This window comes from Rutidosis leptorrhynchoides, chromosome 9, assembly GCF_046630445.1.
Source record: "Rutidosis leptorrhynchoides isolate AG116_Rl617_1_P2 chromosome 9, CSIRO_AGI_Rlap_v1, whole genome shotgun sequence".
Classification (NCBI taxonomy): Eukaryota; Viridiplantae; Streptophyta; class Magnoliopsida; order Asterales; family Asteraceae; genus Rutidosis; species Rutidosis leptorrhynchoides.
Genome location: NC_092341.1, coordinates 21,274,335 through 21,293,106, shown reverse-complemented (window position 1 = coordinate 21,293,106; position 18,772 = coordinate 21,274,335). Strand labels below are relative to the sequence as shown.

Here is an 18,772-nt window from a genome sequence, read left to right as displayed (position 1 = left end):
TAAAAGGCCACTTGACTAATTTTTTTTAATTCTTTCACAACACCCGATATCGTGATCGTGACCTTTCACCAAATCAAGAGATATTCTTGATAAACTAAACACTGACTCGTGTTTGGAATTGTCGGCCACAAAAAAAAAATTCATTTGATGAAAGTATATTTTTTTTTTAATTATAGAAGGAGACCACTTCATTTTCAATACTTCATTTTTGACAAAAAGCTACTCCATTTTACCATTCTTTTTTTTTCTTATTTTAACTTTTAAGATTTACTTTTAATAAAAATACAAACTACTTTTTGTATTTTAACTTTTAAGATTTACTTTTAATAAAAATACAAACTACTTTTTTTTTTATTTTAACTTTTAAGATTTACTTTTAATAAAAATACAAACTACTTTTTTTATTTTAACTTTTAAGATTTACTTTTTAATAAAAATACAAACTACTTTTTTTATTTTAACTTTTAAGATTTACTTTTAATAAAAATACAAACTATTTTTTTATTTTAACTTTTAAAATTATAAATTTAAGAATAAACATTAGTATGCATGAAATAAATAATGATTAATTGCATAAGTAATCATAAATGTTAGATAACATATAAAGACCCGGTCGTATTCGTATTGATCGGAATTAATCTCGACCCATGGTACCGTGTTGTCAAATGACGTGTTGCGTACATAAAGTACCGTGTTGTCAAATGACGTGTTGCGTACAATCATGAGGTCTTATTAACATAAATATAAATGTTAGTGAAGTTAATAAGAGTTAGATTACAGAAAATATAATTCAGGTGGTATAACCGACCATATATAACTTAAATAACATAAATATAAATGTTAGTGAAGTTAGTAAAAGTTAGATTACAGAAATATAATTCAGGTGTTATAACCGACCATATATAACTTAAATAACATAAATATAAATGTTAGTGAAGTTAGTAAAAGTTAGATTACAGAAATATAATTCAGGTGGTATAACCGACCATATATAACTTAAATAACATAAATATAAATGTTAGTAGTCCAAAATTTGATATATTCGAGTCTGAAAATTATTAATAATTTCATACCTTGATTAGTGATTCGTGATCGTTTGAGATATCTTTTAATTACACTAAGCTTTTCGTGCTGATAACGTGTTATAATTCAGTAGGCTTATAACTACCTTTAATGGTTATAAGAACAAAGAGAGAAAAAGAGAGAAGAAGGAGAGAAGAAATATTGATATTGATATTTCAAGAGAAATGGTGCACCTTAAATGGTTACCATACATGTCTATTTATAGTATAAAATATTACTATGCAAGAAATATAATAATAATAAAATTAACATCCAATCTAGATATTTTATAACACAAATTATATTTAAGTAAATATTTATTTGTTAAAGAACATACTAGAGTATTTTCCAAAAGAAGTAGTTTTAACAACAATTTATATTGAGCTTTCCATGAAAGTAGAAGTATCAGCGGTAACGACAGCAATAAATTATAGTAGTCCTATTGATGAAACCATGACCCTTCAGTTGTTATCTGTTTTGAAAAAATAGGAGTCTTAACATATACTGTATTTAACGACAGCAATAAATGATGGTATTCCCACATCACGTGTATCTATGTTATACTAATCCAACGTATAGTCTCACCCGAATTTAAATGCAGTTAACTAACCTAAAGAAAATAATCACACAAAAATTCTTTAACTAATTTACAATACAAAAAAAGTTAAAATATAGAAGGCTTTCATTCATCTCAATATTCAGATGTATGTGTATCTATACTCTGAAATGCTACGTGAACCTGTTAGAACCTGACTTTTGTAATCTGATTACTTCCTGCATTTAACAGTTCTTGTGTTAGAGTAACTTTGTATTCCATAAAAGATCCATTGTTGTCCTCATAGCATAGCATAAAGGTCAAGTATCACCACAATTGTCTAAGATTAAGGCAAATTCCAAATTGTGTACCCAAGAGAGATGCACTAAGATAAGTTATTTAAATTATTCATACATGATACATTAATAACAGTTTTGAAAAGTAACAACATTATTTATAGTTTTGAAAAGTAGATAACCGTATTTGCATTATTTCAACTCTCCAAGAAGTAAATCTCAGCTCCTCCATAACCTTTCGTCAATATGCTTTCCAAAAACTGGTCTACACTGGATAGGCTCCAGAAAGCAATTGTATGCTTATTTTATATCCAACCTTAAACAAAACCATCTAAGTATCTCCCTCATATTGAATCCCTAAAAACCCATCACAACGCTACACTATCCACAAAAATTAAACTTTGCTCATGCTATATAACACCTCCAAATGTAGTCGCAAATCTCCCCCTTTCACCCATATGTTTTAAGCTTTTTGTTAAAAAAAAACAACCAAATACATTTGAAAATCTAACTTTTTTTTTGGCAAAAAACTGAAACGTTATCTAACTGACAATGACTTTATCATGCTAACAACTATCCATCTCCTTACCTGTACAATCACAAAAGGTAAATGCTGAGACTATTAAGATTAAGATAATAATGTTAAGTCTCAATCTTAAATACTTTTGAAATTTATGAGATCACATGGTATATGTGCAATTAATAGGATGTCTAGTGAATTCAAGTTCCCTTACAACATATAATAATTATACTTTTTTAGCATTATATATGTTGCTTGATTATAAGTAACAGTTGATATTACCTAATTACACTCGATCATAAATATATCACCTCAAGAAGCTCAGTTCCTGCAAAAATAAGTTTTATGGTGGACACGTCATTATCATTGTAGGAATTAACAGGAGTGTTTGATGTTATTGCAAGTCTCTGATCACCTTACAAATCTAAGGAAACTTGCACATGGTGTAGTGGAGAGAGATATTTCTATAATCGTACTAATAAAATTGTGTGAACTTGATTGATATGTTACCGTTTGAATCTGTGGCAGAAGAGTTCTGATTTTGAAAGCTTGCCTGGCGAATCCTCGTATCCATCGTCAAATCAAAGCCACCTTAATGCAACCAAATTTAGTTATGGAACCGATTCGTAGTCGTCTGTAAGATCCGAAACATCTAATGGAGTAGGGAATTGAAAGAGAAGGAAGAAGAAGACGATGGGTGGGATAATTAGGGTTGTTAATTTGGGAGCGTGAATGAACTTGAATTTGAAAAAATTTTATTAGAAAAGGGTATTTTAGGGATGAAGTTTATTTAAAATTGATTTATTACCTAATATTTTTAGTGGATGATTAATGATCGTTGGATTAAAGAGTATTATAACATAATTTTCTAATCTAACGATGATTAAGTGGTTTTGAAAACATTTATTATCTAATTAAGTCTCTCGAGTTAACTTTGCCATTTCTCTCGTTTATTAGTTGATAATTTCAAATACACAAATCAATCATAAATTTATTTTGAGTTCATGATTTTAAATACACAAATATATACTTTTTGTTAAGGAACTATTTTGTGTAAACCCAGCTTGACCCATACAATAACTCACCCATTTGCAGCCTTACCCAACTTGCCCATGGTGCCATTTGCATCCATAACACTATATCATCCACATCAATCAAATACCGGAAATAAATAAAAGATAAGACTATAAAGAAGCTCACTATCAAGAGATCGTTGAAGTCAAACCTTTTCTTGATGCAACAATCTCCATCAATTAAAACTGCTCATCATTAGTTAACTCTAATGGGTCTTAAACAGAATGAGGTAAAAATTAACAGTTGAGATGTCTTTCAATTTTGTTACATACTACAAATATTTAAAATGATATTACTAAAGCAACAGATAGTAGTACATGGTGTAACATATATTACTAAACCAATACAACAATTATTAATGAAGGAACAGATAATAGTGAAGCAAGTGATATTACTCAAGCAACAGATATTACTAATAATTTTCTTACATGCCTCAAATATATAGAATGATATTAGTCATAGTCAAGTAACCAGGCCAGAAAAAAATTAAGGTGTATATATTTGCATATAAAGAAGTTGGGTAATAAAAAATCATTACTCGCTGAACAACTAACACCTTCGAAAACCCAAAACCATATAACTCACCTAACGTGATGAGGCAAAGGCGATGTTATCAACCAAGATACCTAAACCACACAATAATGAAGCCATATTATATATATTATGCTTATATATAATAACCCATTTCTTTTGAGGTAATTTTATCTATTTAACCCGTTTGACTTGTTAGTGACTCATAAGACAAAACCCAGGTAAAAACACATGCACATTATACAGTCAATGATCTTGTATGTGTGTGCACACACACAAGTGCATACTCATAGATAACGATCGGACCATCTAAAGAAAATTACTCTGTATATGACTAACCTTTAGGAATACAACTTCAGCAGTACAACTCTCATTCATCCCTTGTTTGTTTAATTCTATTATACCTCTGACTTTCACGATCACTCACGGCAGATATATTAGCTTGTTCTGTTTTTAATTTGACTAACATATTGCCGAGATCCTCATTTTGTTTCAAACAATCTTTTACCTGGCACAGGTTAATAAAAGTTAGTTTACAACAAAATCTAGACCATTCAAGCATGCATTTAATACCTTCTGGTTTTCCATACCACTGTGAACTGGCCTCCTCTTTCAGAAATTCCTGCATCACAAAAAAAATCAGTTAAAACAAGCATGTCAACTGTAATCTTTCGAGTAATGTTTACTAAACACCCTTAGCATATGCAACATGTATGATTTTCTTAGCCATACTTTAGTCAGTTAACCAAATATTGAATATTCTGATAATGGGGATTTACTAAACACTGCATTCATTACCTACTAGTTACCTGAAGCTTCTCTGGACATGACCGCTAGCTTTTATTCCAATTCATTCTTTTGAGAATGATAACAGACATCTTCATTAGTTTGTCCGCTAATTATTGTTGCTCTTTCCGCCTCAACATTCCCTCTTGATGCCTCAGCATTAACTTTCGCTATTGAAGTATTGATTACAGAATAGTGTTCATCAAAAATATATTTCTTTAATTTCTAACCAACAACACAGGCAATTAATTCGATTCAAACTCACTGTAACCTCCAATTGTGACTTCAATTCCGCAACTGATTTCTCAATAGCTTGCATATGAAGTGTGAACAGGTGGAACACCCCTCGAAGCAAGAGAACCAAGATCACCACTGATTGCTTGTTGTTGTAGCGAATTTAATTATGCACTTGCTGCAGCTGCACCTTCCCATCCTAGTTAAACAAATTTATATACAAATAAACATCCACCAAATCCAAAAAATACATATAACATACATTTTAGTATTCACTTATTTACTCGATATTGCTCTTCTTATACTTCTTTTGTTCTCGAACCTGTGCTGGGAAAACCTCCTGCACTAAAATATATTGTATAATATTGTGTATGTTAATTCTAGAATATAAATGAAGAAACTTCAGTGCACCAAATAAAAAAATAGTAAAATCTTCATATTGTCGCAACAACTGCTGCATCTTTTCCATTGGAACATCCTTGAGCGCTCTTCCTAATAAAGGTGCCGTGTTTTGTTCCTGTGGCGAAAATAACATTAATCCAATAATTATAAATCTATACAAAAATTAAGATTTTAATGCAAACATTTACATCTAACTATATTTGACACATACCAAGCCGTGTTGGACCAATCTTGACATAAAGTAATAAGTTAGAGGTTTATTTTGTGAAATTATATCTCAAATGGATTTGAGGAGGTGGAACATGTGAACGGATAACAAGTGGGCTAGCCGTCATTGTTTTCAATTTTGCTTCTTCCTTGACTTTTCTACTTTATTCTAGACTTGACTATCCTAGATGATTCTAGACTTGGTTATCCTAGATTATTCTAGACTAGACTTGATTAACTTAATGGATAAGGTTAATCAACTATAAATAGGGATGTAATAAGGAAATTGTAATAAGAGTTTTTCAATAATTGGAGAAGGATTTCCAATAAGTTCTTGTTCTTAAATTTTACTATTCTGTCTTATAATCTGGTACCAAATTTCTTCAATTGGTATCAGAGCCAGGTTCAATTGATTCCCAGATTCCATGTGCCTTAAAAATCGCTTTGATCCATGCTGCAATCGCTTATCTGTATCAGTCTTTACCTGAAGACTTGATTCTTCAAGTTGCAAGTTGCACCCATGCGAAGGAAATCTGGGATGCAATCAAGACCCGTCACCTTGGAGTTGAACGAGTAATGGAGGCTAGGCTTCAAACTCTTAAAGCTGAATTTGAAGCAGCAAGGATGAAAGATAACGAAAAAATTGATGATTTTGCAGCAAAACTTTCTGGAATTGCCTCAAAATCAGCTGCACTTGGACCCGTCATTGAGGAAACCACGTTGGTGAGAAAAATATTAACTGCCATACCAGAAAAATTCTTAAATATGGCAGCCACTATCGAACAACTGGTTGATCTCAAAACGGTGAAATTCCAGGAAGTTGTGGGTAGGCTAAAAGCTTACGAAGAACGAACCAGTCTAAAGACTACAAATAACAGCCATGACCAACTTCTGTTGTCCTATGAAGGATGGGACTCAAGAAAGAAAAGGGAAAACAACTTTGGTCGAGGTCGAGGGAATGGCCAAGACACCCGGGGTAGGGGCCGAGGTCGTGGACAGTTTGGTGGTCGAGGAAGGGGTTCAGGCCGCGGACAAAACTTTTTTGCTGGTAGACAAATAACTGAAAACTTAACTAAAGATCGATCAAAGCTGCAGTGTTTTCGATGTGATGCATTTGGACACTTCTCATCCGATTGTCCAACACGAAAGAAAGGAGAACAAGCAAATTTGACTCAAGCTAGATCAACCGAACTACCAGTGGCTAATGATGACAGACCTGCACTATTGATGTCCGTAGCCAATCAAAGAAGCGAGAAGGAAGTAATTCATCTAAGTGAAAAGAAGGTTTTTCCAGCAAAGTATGAGTCACATGATGGTGGAGAAAACATGTGGTACTTAGATACTGGAGCAACAAACCACATGACAGGAAACAAAGGACTGTTTTCAAAACTTGATACGGATATTGGTGGTACAGTGAGATTTGGGGATAACTCGTGTGTGGATATAGAAGGAAGAGGATCTATTCTTTTAACATGTAAGAATGGTGAACAACGTTTGTTGACCGACATACTTTATATCCCATACTTAAAGACTAACATATTTAGTCTTGGGCAAGCTGAGGAAGGGGGTTGTGTAATCTTGATCAAACATGGTTTCTTATATATGTTTGAGGTAGATGGATCGCTGCTAATGAAGGTTCAAAGGTCCCCTAATCGGTTGTATAAAATTAATCTCGAGGTTGAGACACCAATCTGTTTACATGCCAAGATTGATGATCCAGCATGGTTGTGGCATGCCCGTCTCGGTCATGTGAACTTTGATACAATAAAGCGGCTAGGGACTAACAATCTAGTGGATGGAGTGCCGGTTATTGATCACCCTACACAGATGTGTGAAGCATGTTTAGCAGGGAAACATTCACGACAAAGTTTTCCTGTCCAGACGGCTTTTAGAGCCCAAAATCCACTGGAACAGGTTTATGCAGACCTGTGCGGACCCATATCCCCTGCCACCCAAGCGGGAAACAAGTACGTTATGCTGATTGTTGATGATCACAGCAGGTTTATGTGGTCTTTCATGTTAAAAACCAAAGGAGAGGCATTTGAGCAATTCAAGAAATTCAAGGCGATTGCTGAAAATCAATATGGAAGGAAAATAAAGGTCCTTAGAACTGATCGGGGAGGAGAATTTACATCCAACGAGTTCAATCAGTATTGTGATTATGCTGGAATCACAAGACAGTTGACTGCACCTTACACGCCACAGCAGAATGGTATCGTTGAAAGGCGAAATCGAACAGTGATGAGCACAACAAGGAGTATTCTTAAAGCAATGGATATGCCACAAAGTTTCTGGGCTGAAGCAGTACGTCACTCGGTTTATATTCTAAACAGGTTGCCCACGAAGATTCTGAAAAATCAAACACCATATATGAGGCTTTAAAAGGAAGAAGACCAAATCTTGATCATTTACGGGTGTTTGGATGTGTTGGATATGTGAAAGTACCTTCAGATCAAGTAAAAAAACTTGATGACAGAAGTATTCCTATGGTTTATTTAGGAACTGAACCAGGAACTAAGGCACATCGTATGTATGATCCCGAGAAGATGAAAATAGTAATCAGTCGAGATGTGGAATTTGATGAAGCACGCAAATGCGATTGGCATTCCGGAGTAGAATACAATCAAGAACCTAATCACAAAGGAGAATTCGTGATACATATAAACCCCGGTGAAGTTTTCTCGGCTGATCAAAATTCCGAAAATGGGCCTACTGAACCAGGCAGCCCAAGTAGTTCATATAGCCCACAAAGCTGCAACTCCTCAAGTCAAGGAAGATCGACCAATGAGGAAAGCATAACCCATTCTGATGTTAGCAGTCCTGAAACAACAGTAAAACAACGAGGACCTATGCTGTCTCGTCTCCCGACAAATACAGTCAATGAGTCAGATCCATCTATGGCAGAAGAGGAGACATATGATGATACACCACCTCGAGGTTGGAAAAATCAAAGTGATATATATGATCTTCTTCTTACCGAAGGAGAACCAACAAATTTCAAGGAAGCTACAAGACATAAAGAATGGAAGCAAGCTATGGAAGGTGAAATAGCTTCCATTGAAAGGAATAATACTTGGGAGTTAATGGATCTACCTCAAGGACACCGACCTATTGGACTAAAATGGGTATACAAAATTAAAAGGGATGCAAAAGGAAATGTCACACGACATAAAGCACGGCTAGTTGCCAAAGGCTACATCCAGACACATGGTGTAGACTTTGACGAGGTATTCGCACCCGTAGCTAGACTTGAGACTGTTAGACTTATTCTAGCTTTGGCAGCCCAAAGAGGGTGGGATGTTCATCACCTAGATGTTAAAACAGCATTTCTACACGGTGACCTCAAGGAAGAAGTCTTCGTATCTCAACCGGAAGGTTTTGTGATAAAGGGGAAGGAACAAAAGGTGTACAGACTGTCAAAGGCTCTCTATGGCCTGAAGCAAGCCCCACGTGCTTGGAATACAAAATTAGATGTAGTTCTAAAGGAATATGGATTTCGAAGGTGTAAGCTTGAACAAGCTGTATACACAAAAAGAACACAAGAAGGATCACTTTTGGTAGGAATTTATGTTGATGATTTGATTGTAACGGGTAATAACCTGGAGAAAATCAAACAATTCAAAAGGCAAATGGAAGATAAATTCGAGATGAGTGATTTGGGCTTACTTTCTTATTATCTCGGACTCGAAGTAATACAAGACATAGATGGAATAAAAATTCATCAATCAAGATATGCTAAAAGAATCCTAGAGGAATCAGGAATGTGGGAGTGCAATTTCACCAAATATCCAATGGGACCAGGTCTGAAGTTGATGAAAGATGATGGCAGCAAATGTGTTGATGCAACTGAATACCGGAAAACAATTGGATGCCTTCGGTATTTAACTCATACACGGCCGGATCTTGCATACTCGGTGGGATATGCAAGTAAGTATATGCAAACTCCTAAAATTACTCATCTTCAAGCTGTTAAGCAAATTCTCAGGTACTTGAAAGGTACAGTAGACCTGGGTATTCACTATCGAAGGAATGGTAGCAATAACCTACTTGGATTTAGTGACAGCAGCTTCTCGGTGGACCCAGATGATGGAAAGGATACTACTGGATTAGTGTTCTACTTTGATGATGGACCTATTGCTTGGAATTCACAAAAACAACAAACAGTGGCCTTATCATCCTGCGAAGCAGAATTTATGGCTGCTACTGCAGCAGCTTGTCAAGCAATATGGTTAAGGGGACTCTTAGCTGAAATAACTGGAAGAAAAGAAGAACAAGTCGTGATCAAAGTTGATAATAAGTCAGCAATATCATTGATGAAAAATCCGGTATTTCATGGAAGAAGTAAGCATATCGACACACGGTATCATTTCATACGAGAATGTGTTGAAATGGAGAAGATTAAAGTTGAACACATCAGTGGGGATCAGCAACGGGCTGATATTCTTACAAAAGCATTGCCGAAGTTAAAGTTTGCTGAAATGAGAGAGATTCTTGGGGTTCAAAGGATTGAAGACTCAAAGAAATAAATGATTACTCAAGGTCAAGATTGGGGGGGTGATTGTTGGACCAATCTTGACATAAAGCAAGGTTTAAAAAAACGGAAACGTGCCTCGAGGCGTTTCCCTTCTGTGAGGCGAGGCGTACGCCTCGAGGCGAACCGAGGCGTACGTTCGAGGCGGAGTTAAAAAATACATAAAAAAATTAACAGGGGCTGTTAATGTCATTTAATTAAAGGTTTAAGAGTTCATATCTAGTTTGTTCTTGGTATTGAAGTTTGGTAGAAGTTGAGGGGCTATTATTGTTATTTGATAAAAGAAAAAAATAAATAAATACAAGGTACTTAAAATATCTACCAGACAACACTAATCTAGAAAGATCACTTGTTTCCTTCTTTTCTCTTTCTTTATTATTATACATATCATCATCATCATTATCATTATTATGATGATCTAAAAAGATCATTCTCTTTCTTTTCTCTTCCATTGATACGAGTACCAGACAAGTACCTCAAAGAATTCATTAAACTATGTCTGATTTTGGGATGCTTCAATAACCCATGCCTAACGAAATATTCTTCCAAGAACAAAAGCCCCAATTCCGGTCACCGGATTTTACAGGTTTCAATTTTTTCCTTCCTATCTTCTCTTCTATTTGATTTTCGTGTTCTCCTTCCTCATCTTTACTCGATTCCGGCAACATCTAAGTTTTACGACACCGTTAAATGCTGTTTGACCGCCGTTGACCGGCTGTGAACATGAGGCGTACGTTTTTCACTTACCTGTGAGGCTGTGAGGCGTACCAAAATCGAACCGCCTCTCCCATTTGAGGCGTACGTTTTAACTGGCCTTTGAGGCGGACGTTTCAAAACGGAATATTCGAAAATCGCATTGAGGCGCGCCTCAAGGCGTACGAGGCGACCGTTTTTTTAAACCATGACATAAAGTAATAAGTTAGAGGTTTATTTTGTGAAATTATATCTCAAATGGATTTGAGGAGGTGGAACATGTGAACGGATAACAAGTGGGCTAGCCGTCATTGTTTTCAATTTTGCTTCTTCCTTGACTTTTCTACTTTATTCTAGACTTGACTATCCTAGATGATTCTAGACTTGGTTATCCTAGATTATTCTAGACTAGACTTGATTAACTTAATGGATAAGGTTAATCAACTATAAATAGGGATGTAATAAGGAGATTGTAATAAGAGTTTTTCAATAATTGGAGAAGGATTTCCAATAAGTTCTTGTTCTTAAATTTTACTATTCTGTCTTATAATCTGGTACCAAATTTCTTCAAGCCGTTCACACGCTTTAAGCATATCACTCTCCACTTCATAAGAACGAAGCTAAATCACAAATAATATCACAATAGGCGTTGACGTCATTAATTACAATGTAAATTAAGTTTCTTATTCTCATCATCTAATTCACGTTCCTATTAATCAAATGATTAACAAAGATACCTTCTTGCAGCTAGACACAGGTGCACTAACTAATGATCTACTATTCTTGTACCACAATAGTAACCAATGGGCTCCTTTCACAAATTTATCTTCCTTTTTTCTTAACACATGGCAACATAATCTCACCAACACAAATATCCTTTTCTGAATTGCATAAAAAAATTACTCTGTATAAACCAAAGTAACAAAGCTCATTATGCATATTTTGTAACTATAATTCACAGTAGTTGGTACTGCCAGTTCACCTGTATTTAAAACCCATTTAGGGTTAACAACATAGAATTTTCGATAATGAATAACAATTATCGGAATATTCTGACTTATTGATGCATATATACCCGATTTTATATGCGATAATCTAGGTTAGGGTTTAACAGTAATCAACTTAATTCACAGAAATAAGAAATGATAAATACCTCAGAGTAGATGTTGTGGTTCTGAATAATAATGGATGAAGAATGAATTGAGAAAACGAAATGGATTAGGTATCCATTAGGTATGGAAGAAGATTCGTAGGATGGATGAAGAAGATAAATTGATTTGGGGCATTTAGTCCGTAGAAAATTTTAAGGTCCGCGTGTTTTTTTAAGGTTATCAGGGTATAATATTGATTAAGAATGATTTATTAGTTAATATTTAAAACGTTGAATTAAGGGGTATTATGAATTATGATATAATTTTGACATAATTACTCTCCTCGTCCCTGTAGTATACTTCAAAAATCACTCCTCGTCCTTTTCCCAATTTTTATGCATTCCTCGTCCCTAATATATTAACCTTCTACGTTCCTCGTCCTTCCGTTCATTTTCTGTCAATTTCAGTCATTTGTTCAGTCATGTTTCGGACACGTGAGGGTATTTTCGTCATTTTACCCATTTCTTCTCCATTTTCACTCTCATTCCCTTCTAACCTAACTAAATGAAATCCAAATTAACCCTAACTAAATCTAATCCATATTTTAACAAATCAAATCTGAAAATAAAAATCAAATTCAAATTAAACCTAACTAAATTAAAAATACATCTTTAACCCTAATGTTTAAAAATAAAAATCAAAAACAAATTGGTGGTTGTGTACTAATGGCTATCAGTATCTAGTAGCTAATAGTTGTATAAATGGCCAAATTAAATGGTTTTTGCTTCACAACAACTCAAAAACCAAACCTCTTATCTTCAAAACCCACCTAAAATATTCATTCATGAGTAATCGAGAAATTCAACTGAAGATTACAAAATATGATGTTGCATTTACACTTTTTAATTTTCATAACACTTTTGCGTCGAGTAATCATGCTTTAGATTTGGAGTTTAATCGGTTGGTACTTGAACCCAGAAATCTCAAACGGGTATAGAATCTGGAAATTGATTTCGGTTGAAACTGAAATATCCATCAGGCCAACGTTCTGCGACTGTTTGCAGCAGATTCCGGTTGTAGCAGCAGCAGCTTCCGGTTTCCCGTATTTTTCTCCGCCTTCGTCATCACCAAAATACGCATCATTTACTCAGATCTGATGGTGGTGTTAGTCGTAGATGCGGAATCGCCGGCGGAGCTGACCGGAGATGAAGCTGGTGGTTGACATGGCGGTGATAGGTGGTCGGTTATTGGTGGCTGGTGGGTGTGGTTGAATGAATTTGGGATTTGGGAGAGGTATGAAAATAAGTTCATATACAGACTTTATAAGCTTTAGGGGTTTGACTAGGGGTAAAGTGACGAAAGTACCCTCATGTGCCTGGCACATGACTGCACTTAACGACTAAAATTGACAGAAGTTGGACGGAAGGACGAGGAATGTAGTATGTTAATACAATAGGGACGAGGAATGCAAAAAAATTGAGAAAAGGACGAGGAGTGATTTTTGAGGTATACCACAGGGACGAGGAGCGTAATTATGTCTATAATTTTCTAATCTAACAGTAATTAAGGGGATTTTGAAAACAATTATTAGCTAATCGAGACTCTCTTTTAATGTATATAGTGATAGTGATTTACTTTTAATATAATAATTATAATTATAATTATTATTATTATATTATTAATATTCAAATGTGAATTCTTTTTACGAAATTAATTACGTTACATATGTATGCGAAAATACATGTCTCTATATATTTATAAAAACAACGACAAGTTTCCTAGTTATACGAGTCATTAAAATAAATGACTTTAGCATTTACATACACTTAATACCTAATACATATTATTAAATTATTTCGTTTAAATAATTTCACTGTCATTTCACTGGATAAATCTTTTATAATTTGTGCCTTTTGCTATATTTTGGGCTATGTCACACGCTCTGAAACGCCACTTCTCGTCCGTTTCCTGTTAACAAACCCTAATACACAAAAGAATTATACATTTCTACTCATACGATCCTAAAATCAAAAAAACTCTTTGTTTGAAATTAATCGGCGGCAGTCGAATCATATGATTGAATTGATAACGAAGAGCTTAACAGTATCAAAAGTAGAATTCGAAGATTAATCGAGTCAGATATTCTTTCGTTACATTACGGTACGTAAAAATTGAGCATCAACAACAAGTTAGGGTTTATACTATTATTATTTATCTCATTGTACATTTGGTATTTAACAATTTTCATATATCTGTAATGTATTTCTTATTAGGACTTATATATCTGTAATGTATTTATATTGATAAACTATTAGTATGATTAAGATTTAGATTAGGATCAGGATGATCATGATTGATGTTTGATACTATGATTATATATTATATTGCTTGAGCTTTTTATACTACGAATTTTGGAAGTGAAATATGTTGTCAATGAACACTGTTCACTTAATATATAATTATATATATTCTATGTTGCTGCTTAATCTGGATATAAACATGTTTTACCCTAACTTGTATTTATTTATTAATTTATAATCATTGTTTTGTAATGAATATATTCAATTTGTTGTATTCCTTCAGCAGTCATAACTTTGTATGGAGAAACTACAGAAAAGATCGCAATTGGAAGATATCCCGGTGGATCTGATTCAGCGTATACAATCGTTATTGCCAGTAGAAGAAGCGGCTCGTACGTGTGTGTTATCCAAGACTTGGTCACACGCTTGGTTTAACATCCCTAATCTCAGGTTTGATGCAACCGTAATTGATGATGATTATGACAAAGAACAAAATTTCATTCGATATATGAAACGCACCATTTCTAAGTATGTCAAACACAACATACCAATTGAAAGTTTTCATGTGAAACTAAATGGCATCATGCTTACTTCTCTTGCTAAAGAATGGCTTCCAAGTGTAGTTGCCCAAAGTTGTTTAAAGGAGTTTTCCATTCGTATCTGTTTTCCATTTGATTTGAGACGATATGTTCCGGATGAGGTATTCTTGGGGAAAAACCTACATACTCTGTCTCTCTGTAATTGTCATCCATGGATTGCCGTTTTTAGAAGGAAAAAAAAGAGGCGCAATCCTGTGATCAAATGTGTGTCTCTAAGAGTACTCAAGTTGAAAAAATTGTATACTAAGTGAAGAGGAACTTGATAGCATACTATCTACTTGTATCTTACTCGAGAAAATACACCTATCATTTTACCAAAAATTTGAGACAGTTAAGGTAAGAAATCTTCGTTATCTTCGAGAATTAAAGTTAGAGACAAAAATACCATTTGATGTTTTGAAAATTGATGATGTCCCTAATCTTCGCTTGTTTGTTTTGAAAACTGATGATGTTTATGATCAACGCTCGTTTAACTATTCAAATGATCGTAAACCTATAAAGACATTCAACATGGCATCATTAGCAAGCGTGACTGAATTATCATTACATAGTGTGATAATAGATTATGCATTTTTGGACATGATCAAATCAAAATTACCTTTTCTCGAGATTTTGAACCTTAAAACTAGAGGCTGGACTGTTGAAAGGTTGGATTTTACAAGTTCTTCATTGAAAAGAATGACCTTCCTAAATCGTGTTTCTGAAAATATCAGGTCGGTTGACATACAAGTTTATGCTCCAAAGTTGCATCAATTGAGTTACAATGGCAAAACAATACCTAGTCTCCTGTTTCCATCTAGTTATGTTCCTGAATATATCAATCTTGAACTAGATTTGTGGGACCCTGTTGATCATTCTTTCTACCTTAGGATGAGGGAATTACTCGACATATCAAGCAAGTTTGATATAAAAATAGTATGTTATAAAAAGGAGGTGAACAACGATGTTGATGATGATGGGGAAATTAGGTTCCCAATTCCGTCTACAAACGTGCAACAATTAACTTGTATTACAAAGTCACACAAAGAGCCTAAAATGTTATTTAAACTTCTTACGATTTGCCACCCCAAATACTTAACCATTTATTGTGGGACTAGTATTAAAGGTTCTAAGAATTGGTTTCGTGACTTCTTCGAGCACGTTAAAGTTGGAATAATGGTAAAGAAGACATGTAACCTAAAAGATATCGAATTCAAGAATCCTGTTAATAATGGAAAGTGGGAAGTTTTAACAGATTCATGCATAACTATGTTTCTTGACGCATCGGATGAATGGGATGAATGGGAGTGTGAACTTGAGCTGAAACCAAACTGGTACTAGAAATACTATATGACTTTTTTTTTTATTTTTTTTTATTTTTTTATTTTGTTTCTTTGTAACTTTTTTCATACTTGATATTTTGTAATCTCATTACCCTAATCTTTCATACTTGGTTTGCAGGCAGTACTAATTGGTTTTCGGGTCGTCTCGAGTGGATTCAAGTGATTCCGTGTGGTTTTAACAGTGCGATTAATTGTCTTAGTTGTTGCAACTATGTAGATAGAGAATATGTGGTTGCCATGTTTGATCTACTATTTTCATCCAAACCTGATTGACTTTGGGGCTTAAAATGACTATTAAGCTGACATTGGTTTTACTAGTATGAATGTTTACTTCCACTTGTTTGAACGTATGTATCTATTTGCTTTCCTGTTTTTGGATCTAATATTGTGTTCTTGCTTCTCTTATGAAAGCATGTTATCTTCTTTGTAGTTGTTTTTTAGAAAGGAATGTGTTTGACCTGAAACCACTGGTAGAAATAATATATGAGGCTTTACGTAAGATTACGTAACTCTGTTGCAGCACAAAATGCACACGGCTGTCAGGTTTGGCAATATATTTTTTATTAGTTTTGTGTCTGATATTTTATAATTGTATCTGCAAGTAGTTCAAACAATCACTACTTAAATATCCAAAATGGAGAATGATTAAAGGTGGTAAAAAGGGTTTAGTTATGTAACGGGTCACAACTTACAAACGCTTCAGGCCAAACGTGTATTCATTATTTGTGTTGACCCGTAGACCAGTAGGCAATATTTTTATAGTATCTGTAGCATTTTCTGCTGTTTTTGGTATTCTTTTTTATGTGTTAGGTCGAGGAGTTGAGTCAATATTTTATAATAGGCTTTGCGACCGTCTTTATAGAAATCACACATCACACGTGTGTAGTGTTATTGAAATGTAGAAATTTACCTCAATGTCTCACAATGTTGATAAATTGAATAATGAACTTACGAGGTTTGTCAAGGAGTGCACCATGATTCTTTATTTCATACAATGAATGAAAAGGCGGTTAGCTGTTATTGTAGATGAGGGATTGTGAGTCAATTTGGCTTAACCTATTTGCTTTAAGTTACAGTGGTGGTTAATTAAGAGCGTTAAAATGTGAGTGATAGGCTACATATGACTGTGAAGGTTTGATTTACGATGTATAAGAAATTTTGACAGTCGTTACAAAACCCACTTCGTTGTGGTTTGGAAGAGTCACAATGTTCGAGAGTATAGATTTATAGTACATAAAAGTTAGGACGACAGCAACAACGAAGTTTGTAACAGGTATACAACTCATAGGCTTAAGGAAAAAGATAAAACCGGTTATTTCTTTACATATAAGATTAGTCACCATAGAAGCTAACATTAATTTCTTTACATATGTGATCGATATTGATTTGCTTTAGCTGACATTTTGTTCATTTAAAGCTAAGTTATACTTAAAAATCTTGACTTATGTTCCTAAAATAATAGCAACTGTCATTCAGTTACACTTCCCTACTTTTTTTTTATGTAGATATCAAACTTTTAGTTAATTCAGTAGTAGTTCTGAACATATAGTAACTTTTGATGGCTTAAACTGATTGTTTGACTGATATTACATCTCTATACATGTTTGTTGGACTATATTGACATATGCGTGTATGTATGTCTACACTTGAATACATTATACACCCGCGTCTATACTTAATTTTCACTGTCCATCTAATGCAGCCATTCATAACTTATTAATCGCTGCCAATGTTTCTAATTTCCAGCTTTGCTATCAGTTTTATTCAAAGATTACAATTGATATCACTGTTGTATCAAAGAAGAGGAAGGACTGATGACTACATTGAAAAAAATAGAGTGTTTTAGCAAGCAACCACATGGCTATTAATATGCTACTGCTAGAACATGTACAAAGATAGTTCAATTGTTTAAAAAAAACATCGTCTAACAACTAAATAGAACATGTGAATTTTGTAACTTAAGGTGTACACCATCGAATGTACTTGATGTATCTTTTTTATCCATGCAACTGGTACTTATATTGTACTCTGACACACTTGCGTATTTCATGTTAGATATTATTAATTTACATCAGTCATGTTGTTTTCGAAGTTTTGGTGACGACATACAGTTTTATAATCGTTTTTGTGGCTTATGTTGCTGCGTAACCAGTGGCGGTACAAGGATTCCAAGTCACCGGGGGCAAAAAAAAAAAAATTAAAATCATGGCAATTTTTTGGGCAAAATATGGAGATTTTGGTGCAAAAAATGGAGGTTTTTAAGCAAATTATGGAGGTTTTGGGGCAAAATTTTAACATTTGTGGACAAAATTTGAAGGTTTTGGGGTAAAATTTGAAGATTTTTGGGCAAAATTTAAAGGTTTTGGGGCAAAATATGTAGGTTTTGGGGCAAAAAAAAAAAAATCCACTGGGGGCAAAGTCGAAAAATCCAAAAATTTTACACTGAAAATTAAAAATTCACTGGGGGCGGCTGCCCCCGCCTGTCCCCATTAAAAATCGCCCCTGTGCGTAACCCGTCCTTTTTTTTTCCCCTTTTCATCCCTTTATTTTTTCCGTTCGAAGACCACCCCGTAGCAAATCGCATAATTA

General features: G+C 34.2%; 1 protein-coding gene and 1 long non-coding RNA gene across 7 annotated transcripts; one reads left to right on the top strand and one right to left on the bottom strand.

Moving 5' to 3' along the window:
• Positions 1–1,605: 1,605 nt before the first annotated feature.
• Positions 1,606–12,163, bottom strand: LOC139866332 (uncharacterized). Of its 5 annotated transcripts, none has more exons than XR_011765396.1 (9): positions 12,025–12,163; positions 5,323–5,555; positions 5,070–5,237; positions 4,817–4,974; positions 4,592–4,640; positions 4,358–4,526; positions 2,924–4,113; positions 2,696–2,741; positions 1,606–2,482 (listed from the first exon to the last, which is right to left on the bottom strand). It is a non-coding gene; the product is annotated as an uncharacterized lncRNA (long non-coding RNA). The 5 variants fall into 5 exon arrangements; XR_011765397.1 differs by having other exon boundaries at positions 2,924–3,672; XR_011765392.1 differs by having other exon boundaries at positions 2,924–4,526.
• Positions 12,164–14,897: 2,734 nt separating this feature from the next.
• LOC139867629 (uncharacterized) lies at positions 14,898–16,828 on the top strand. Of its 2 annotated transcripts, XR_011765898.1 has the most exons (3): positions 14,898–16,174; positions 16,302–16,530; positions 16,614–16,683. XR_011765898.1 is itself a non-coding variant. In XM_071855993.1 (2 exons), the coding sequence occupies exons 1-2, from the start codon at positions 15,372–15,374 to the stop codon at positions 16,309–16,311; spliced, it is 813 nt and encodes a 270-aa protein (XP_071712094.1). In that variant the 5' UTR covers positions 14,898–15,371; the 3' UTR covers positions 16,312–16,828. The 2 variants fall into 2 exon arrangements, 1 of the variants encoding a protein (XP_071712094.1); XM_071855993.1 differs by having other exon boundaries at positions 16,302–16,828.
• The last annotated feature ends 1,944 nt before the right edge of the window (positions 16,829–18,772 follow it).